Source organism: Petaurus breviceps, unplaced genomic scaffold (assembly GCF_028583685.1).
Source record: "Petaurus breviceps papuanus isolate PSGF00001 unplaced genomic scaffold, PetGlider_PUasm1.0 91041, whole genome shotgun sequence".
Taxonomy (NCBI): domain Eukaryota; kingdom Metazoa; phylum Chordata; class Mammalia; order Diprotodontia; family Petauridae; genus Petaurus; species Petaurus breviceps.
This window is the reverse complement of record NW_027187400.1, coordinates 38,333,999-38,341,770: the sequence shown is the minus strand read 5'-3', so window position 1 is coordinate 38,341,770 and position 7,772 is coordinate 38,333,999. Positions and strand designations below refer to the sequence as shown.

The 7,772-nt window shown below is 53.9% G+C and overlaps 1 protein-coding gene across 1 annotated transcript; it reads right to left on the bottom strand.

Annotated features, from left to right (window-relative positions):
- Positions 1–329: 329 nt before the first annotated feature.
- Positions 330–5,090, bottom strand: FNDC10 (fibronectin type III domain containing 10). Its single transcript, XM_069078376.1, has one exon. The coding sequence runs from the start codon at positions 5,057–5,059 to the stop codon at positions 4,310–4,312; it is 750 nt and encodes a 249-aa protein (XP_068934477.1). The 5' UTR covers positions 5,060–5,090; the 3' UTR covers positions 330–4,309.
- Between the last annotated feature and the right edge of the window lie 2,682 nt (positions 5,091–7,772).

Genomic DNA, 7,772 nt, shown 5'->3' with positions numbered 1-7,772 from the left:
GCAGTTTGTGGGAAGGCCAGGTGGGGTGCTGGGGACCCACCTCCCCCTTCCATTCTGGGAGCCCTTAATTGCTGCCTTTCCTTCTCCAGCACGCTCATATGGGTCATTAGAGAGACATTTGGTTTATTTCTAGCTGCAGCAGCCGCTGAGCTGTCTGTCCTCCCCCAGCCCCCCTCAATGCCACCAAACATAACTGCCTGGCCCTGCACCCAACTCAGCTTTCAGCTTGAATCCCCAGAGGCCTCACTCTCCTTGAATGGGCCTATTGGGTTGTCAGGTAGGGCAGGGGACAGAAGAGCATATATGCATCTGGAACCAACACTCAGAACTGAGAACACGAGTTTATTTGCAGGCTGGCTCAATGTGGACAGGAGCAGTGAACCTCTAATCTCCTGCCCCTCCAAGCAAATCTGGAGAGGCCCCACAGTCCGGAGAAGGGAGACCACACCTGGGAAATCACATTTTCCTCCCTCCCCCACTCCCCTACCAGAGGGCTGTAGTTACACATGGACACTAGACAGGCTGGACACATGGACACAGTGCGAAGCAGGAGTGGGGGTAAACCCCAATACCAAGGTTACTGATGGGCAGACACTGCCCCTTGGGGGAGCAAGGTGGGAAGGAAAGGAGCTGTCCTTGTTCACATTCCCCATGAACAACAGCCCTGGAGGGCAGGCAGTCCCATTTCACAGATGGGGAAGTTGAGGCACAGAACATCTAAGAAAGAGCTAGGGAGAAAGAGGAATCGTCTCTTGGGCTAAATTGTCTTCCCAAACCAACCCAAATACACCATCCCTTAATAAATAAGTATCCCACCCCCAATATTTACACAGCAATATTTCCTCCAATCTATCCAGACAGAAAAACAAAGATAATTTCCAATAGCAAACATTACACGAATATATGGTATAGTCACTTCTGTGGTGGCAGAGCGATCAGCCAGGAAGAGGTAGGGAATGAATCTCTAAGTAGGGAGGAGGTTGAAGTCTTCTGCCTTCCTCCTCTCTCCCTCAATGGAGGAAAGAGGGAATGGGGTTAGACGGGTTGATAAACAATGAATGACTTCTGACCTGGTGACCAATCCCTCTTGAGCCTTGATGCTTAGACCAAGCAGTTGTATGGACCACTTGGCAGCAAAGGGTAGGCCAAAAGCTTCCCCCAAGAGTTGGGTCCAGGAACAGGATTTGTCTAAGATGCTGAGGGATTCCAGGGAAGAAGTCAGAATCCCCATGGCTCCCCTGTCCACGTATACTGCTTCCCCAAAGACAAGAGAATTACTTTCTCAGAGGTCTTCCTTCTACTCCTCTACAATTTACAGCCTCCTGGGTCCCTCTTTAGCCTAGAAGGAACTGTTGTGTTGTGGAGACTCCTGGCTAACCCATGTTCCTGGCACTTAAGGGTCCAGGTGATTTCTTGGACAATTCCCATACCCCAATGATCCAGGCCTTACCGAATCATGGGCAGATGTTTTGGGTCTCAATGTCCAGCTGTAGCCTGGTAGCTGAGCCTCAGAATGGAGCCCTTAAGTCCAGTTGGTGGCAGCACTGGCCACAGCTGTAGATTTATTTAAAGCTACTCCTAACCAGCAGTGATGTGGGAATTGGCTCTTCCCCTGAATCCATAGACTGAGCTTTTCCTTCTGTCTGTTTTCTGAATCTCAAGTCACTCCTGTACTGTCCAGATGATCAGTTGGCCTTGCCCCGGGAGAGCTGTGGGCTCCCTCCCTAGCAACCAGCCCCAATCCCTAGCTGGGAAATACCAGTAACAAGATACTCACAGCAAGGGAAAAACACAAAGCTACAGAGGATGTAGCTATCTGCCTCTCTCAACAGGCCCTCAAACCTCTGGGGAAAATTTATCCAGAAGCAACTTTAGTCCAGAAGGCTAATTCATTACTAACTCATTACACTTCCTAGTGGTTGGGGAGAGGAAAAGCAGAAACAGGGATGGAAGGTAGATGACCACAGTGTAGTTAATATGTGTTTGGGGAAACAGGAAAATAAGGGGGTGCTAATAATCTTACCAGGCAAGATCTGATTAGGGAAAAGGAAGGAGGTGAGGAAGGAGGGACGTGCAGCAACCAGACTGAGACACACACACACACACACACACACACACACACACACACATACACACATACCACAGAGCATAACCTGCCAGTCCCAGGGAGCCAAAGTCAACTAGATCAGAGATCTATAGACTCAGACATGGAAGGAACTTTGTAGGTCAGCTACTCTAGTTCTTCTCAGTGTATAGACAAGGAATGGAATCCCCAAGACATGAAGTGACTTGCCCAAAGTCACATGGCAAGTGGCAGGCAAGGGATTTGAACCCAGATTCTACAGCTCCAAATCCACTATTTTTTACACTAGTCTAGCCAAAAGCAAAGGCCATCAGGGTTAACTGGCTCCTGACATAAGTGAACACAGATCCTGGATGGACACAGCTCCTCACATGGACAAATGGGCGGGTCTCCACAGGGTAAACTTTCCACCCTAAGGCACGAGATAATAGTAGATATTGGAGTGATGCAGCTAAGAGCCCAAGCTCGCTACAGGCTGGGTGTGGAGGGGGGCGAAAAGGGCAAAGACTGGGCTGAATCACCTCCTAGACCACCTTGTGCGGCAAGGTTGTGGTTATCTATATTAGTCACTAGACTCATAGAAGAGGCTGCAATGGGGATGGTGGAACAGATGAGGAACTAGGAAAAGCCTTCTCTTCCCTTCCCACACCCCTTCCCCTTGGCAAGGAAGTCCTTCAGTCCACCTTCCCACTGGTCAGGCCTGCTTCCCCCCCAGCAAACAAGAAGTTGGTCCACACAGGCACTTGGTGTGAGCCCACCCTTCCTGTACTGTGGCTCTTGGGCTCAATCTTTTATAATGGGCATAGGCAATAACCAGTTTGGTGGATTGTGAAGCAACTTTCTGCTCAAAACCCTTCTCCCCAAGGTCCCCAGAGGGGAGGAAGCATCTGCCCTTCTCACTCCTGGAACACACTGAGAGACCAACCTCTCAGCTGCTCCCTATTATCCCTGGGAAGCAATTTTAGGTGCAAGGAGCCAGTTCTGGTCCAAGGATGGTGAACTTTGGGGAGGGTCTCTCAACAGGCCTTCAAACCTCTAGGGAAAAGGCAACCCAGAAGGTTTAGCACAGAGGGCAGGAGGGGAATCCTTTCCTTATAAAATGCACTCAGGCTACCTGACCCCACCCTCTAGGTGATGGATTTTTTTTCTCTCCCACACAGATGGCACAGCTTTAATTTTGAAAATTCAAATGAATTTGAGTTTGATTCTCAAAGGCTAACCAAGGGGCCTCCTGAGGTATTGCCCAGCCAGGTGTTTGGGAGTCTGTGGATTAGGTGATGCAAAGAGATTTCAGAGAATTGACAATTTGAAAAGGGAAAAGTGGGAACTGGTAGGGATTTGAAGCAGCTCAGAGTGGGTATTTCTAATGTGGTGGTGAGTGGTGTGGAGAGAAGAGGTGCCCTCAGAGGGAATAAACATATCTTGTCTCTAGAGCTGAATCTGAAGGGCTGTGTGCTGGTGCTGACTAGCCTAGGACCCCCGAGGCCCCTGCTCACACACTGGACAGTAAACTGAGTCTCCTTATTTGGCCTCCTCCCCCTCCCTCTCTGAGGGGCAAGTTCCCCTCCATCCCAAATACTGCCCTAGAAGCTGCAGTCAGGCTTGAAATGTAGTCAAAATCACTGAACACTGATGGAAAGAAAGGGCCAGCGGGGAAAGGATTGATGTTTTCAAAGTTTCCTGTCCCCCAGCTCCAATGGATCCCTACCCCAGGGGCCACAAGCCCCCTGTCACCTGGGGCTAGGGGGAAAGGGGTGGGTCTTGCCTCTTCAGACTTCCAATTTAGCCTTTCCTGGTCTCAGGGTAGTCTGCACTCCACCTTCCAATGCACTGGCCCCAGTTCTAGGGACTGGAGTAGAGGAAGCTGGGTCAGAGACCTGAGGCAGGGTAGGGGGGTATGTGAATAGAGAGATTTGGACAAGGGGAAAGGGACTTGATTTGGGTTCAAACAAATGCATCCCCCCTCCCAACAACAAGAATGCTTTCTGGGCCTTAGGCTTTCCCTGCCCAGCTCGACGACAATCCCCTTCCCACATCACCCAGTCCAGTTCCATGGTGGGGGGGGGGGGGGCCCTCAGGGCTAAGTCCTAGAAAGAGCAGAAGGTACTTGGCCCCACTTCAGGGGCCAAGTACAATCACAGTCTCTGCCCACCTGCCTTGGCAGGCTGTTTGGGCCTGGGATCGCTGTCCCCAGGGCAGCAGCGGCCCGACCCCGCGGCCAGGCCTTCAGGGCTGTCTCCGGCCCCTGGGGCGCCCGAAAGCAGGGTGCATTAGGTTCTCCGTGATGTAGGCCACCAGCAGACAGATGATCACAAGCATGACGCAGATGGAGCCCCCGACAGCCGTCATGGCGATGACGATATCCCTCATGCCAGCCGGCTCGGCCGCGAACTCCACGCATTCGGCGGGTGGCGGCGGCGGCGGCGTCGGGGACGGCGGGGCGCCCGGGGGGGAGGGCTCCCGACGAGGCCGGCGCAGCAGCGGCTGCAGGCACAGGCGGTAGCGCACGCTGTCGTGCACGTCGGGGACCAGGTAGTCGCGACAAGAGGCGCCGAGCTGCACGCGGTCACACTGGAAGCGGGTGTAGCTGCCGTCCCAGGAGCAGTTAAGCGCGAAGCCGCGCAGCTCGCGGGCCGGCGCTGCGGGCGGCGGGCGCCACTGCAGCAGGACGCTGCTGTTGCGGAGCACGTTGGCCACCAGCGTGCGCCCCGCCGAGCGGTACGCCTTGCACAGGCGCTGCTGGCAGCGGAAATCGGGCTCCGGGCTGCGGAAGCACAGGCGACCGGTGCCTGCCTCCTGGCCTTCGCTCAGCACCTTGTAGGGACACCACGGGGGGTCCGGGCCGGGCTCCGCCTCGGGCTCCGGGCTGGGCGGCGGTGGCACCGGTGGCACGGGGTCGCCGCGGACGCGGGGGAGCGGGGCCAGGAGCAGCAGCAGCAGCCAGGGCCAAGGCACCGGCTGGCGGGGCGCTCTCATCGCGGCTGGGGGCTCAGCGAGAGGCGGGGGACCCCCGGGGCGGCGGCGCCTCGCGCCCTGGGCCAAGGTCACGAGGGCGGCGGTGGCGGCTGCTGGGACAGCCGCTGCAGCGCGGGTCTCCGGGCCCGGGTCCGCGACAGCAGCTGCCGTGCCCCCGGGGCATCTCCCAGGCGGGAGGATGGGGGGGGGGGGGCTCCGCTCAGTCAGTGCCCCGGCTCCCACGGTCCTGCATCCGCAGCGGAAGGTCCTCTTGCTCTCCCCGCTCGGCTCGCTGCGGATGCGGCGGCCAGCCGGCTCCCTCCTCCCCGCGTCTCCGCCCCCCGTCGCCGCCGCCAGAGCCTGGGAGGCAGGCGCGTTGGCGAGGCGGGCGGGCAGACCGCTGAGCCCGTCCCGCGCCCCCCCCCCTCCCCTCCCCTCCCCTCCCCTCCCTTCCGCCAGTCTCTTCTCCCTTCCCTTAGTCTCCCCTTTTCTTCTCTTCTCTCCTCTTGCTGGCCTTCCCCCGCCCCCGCCAGCGCCCAGTGCGGGATCCCGAGCCGCACCGCCGTGGTGGGGGCGGAGCCTACATTAACCCTCGCCTCGACGTCGCCCTGCTCCTTGGGGAGAGGGAGAAGAAAAAGAGACCCGGAAAGGGAAACCTCGGGAGGGCGCCCCAGAGCTCCTCCTCTGCCCAGGACAGCTTTCTCTGTGTCCCTGGGAAAGGCTGACAATCGTAGGGAGGGTCCTGAAGTTTTAAGTGTGCTTTCCCCAGGTAAAATGATGAATAACTGACTGCATCAATCCATAAATATTTATTAAGGACCTACTATGTGCTGAGTACTGGGGCTGGGCATAGGGACAGGACTTGGGATTTTTTTGGTATAAAGGGTGAAGAAACTCTCTCTCCCTTTCCCCCTCCCTGTTCCCCCCCCCCCATTATCTCCAATTTGTCAAGTCTCTAGCTTGTCTGTCCATCATTATTTGCACCTACCTTGAGCGCAAAGACTGGATTTTATGGGTTTTTTCCCTTCCCTTTCTTTGGATGCCTCTGTGCTTAGTACAGTGCATCATACAGTGCACATAGCAGATATTTAATGACACAGGTCAGAATTACCTGATGGGCTAACCTGGAATAATAGTCCAGGCCCTCTGGACACTTGCACTGTACAGGGTGTGCACACATAACATGTACACACACGAACAGGTATAAAACCAAAAGGAGGTAAGGGAAGGAAGGGGAGAGGCCTCTGTCAAGGATGGTGTTTAACTGAACCTTGAAGGAAAGAAACTTGGCCTTCTAAGAGTTGGAGATGAGGAGGGAGTGCATCTCAGGCATGGAAGGCAGATGTGGTAGAAGGGATGTGAACTGGTCACCCGCCACTGGGCTTTGAAGGAAACTAGACAGCTTTACACACACTGTTTCATCTGGGCCTCAAATCACTCCCGTGAGTTCAACAAGTTTTCTTAGCCCCATTTGACAGATGGGGAAACTGAGGCACAGAGAGCTGAACTGACTTGCCCAAGGTCACACCACTAGAAAGTAGCAGAATTTGAACCTAGGTCTTTCTGACCCCAAGTCCAACAGCACAGATATTGCCTAAGCAATACTAGCTATGTGACCCTAGGCATGACCCTTACCTTTTCAGAAGCTCATCTGTAAAATGAGGGGTTCCTGGGGTATAGATCGAACTCCCAAGACCTCTCTCCCAGTTCCAAAATTTTGTGACATACTAAAATTTTATGGCTGGATTATCATCCCCCACATAGGCAGAAAGCTGGCCTCCGGCAGTCCTCAGACTAAGGAAGGCATGAGTGACACTGATCTATACTGGCTGTGTGATCCCAGCTAGTCACAGTCTTCCTGATCTGGTCCTCTATCCTCTGTACCACACTTCCTCTCACAATTCCCCTACAAAAATGACATTTTGGCCCCGTTGGATAAGGGGGCTTGTTCTGCCCCCCTCAACCCTCAGGCATTCTCACTGGCTGGTTCTAATACCCAGCATGAGCCCCTTCCTCCTCATTGCTTGAAGCCCCAGGCCAAGTGCTACTTCCTCTATGAAGGCTCTCCCTATCCCCTCAGTCAGTTTTCTCTCCCTCTTCAGATACCTTTGCATTTTCTTAAACATATATGTAAGACTGTCATCTCCTCTTGGAGAATGGAAACCCTTTGAGGGCAGGGATTGTCTTGTTATCTTTGTATTTTTAATGCCTGGACATGTTGGTTGAGTTGAATTTCCATTACACTGCATTTTCTTCATAGAGAAACTTCCCAAAGGTTGGAGATATAAGGTTGGGGGGAGGTGTGGAGAGGGGAATGGTGAGTTAACCAGTAGCTAGCCTTAATAGTAGCAGTTAGACCATTCTGTGCTGGGAAGGAACCAGCCAGCCATTTGGGGAGGAAGGCAAATGGGTTCTTTCTCTTCCAAGAAGTTTTCCTTTACTGCTCTAGCTCACTATGATCTCTTTCCCCCATGAACTCATAATCATGAGATCCCAAGGTATCAGAATTAGAGACAGTGCAATTCAACTCATTTTACAGATATGTAAAGCTGAGAGTCCCCTCAAAGTAACTGTCCAAAGTCAAATAGTGAGTAGGGAACAGAGCTGGATCCAGAATTCAGGCCTCTTGACTCCAGGTCTGGAGATCTTTGCATTATTCCAAACTACCCCCTATAAATAGCTCATTCACCATGGCCAGCCTTGTGACTGGCAATTCAGGCACTTAGCTCCAGAG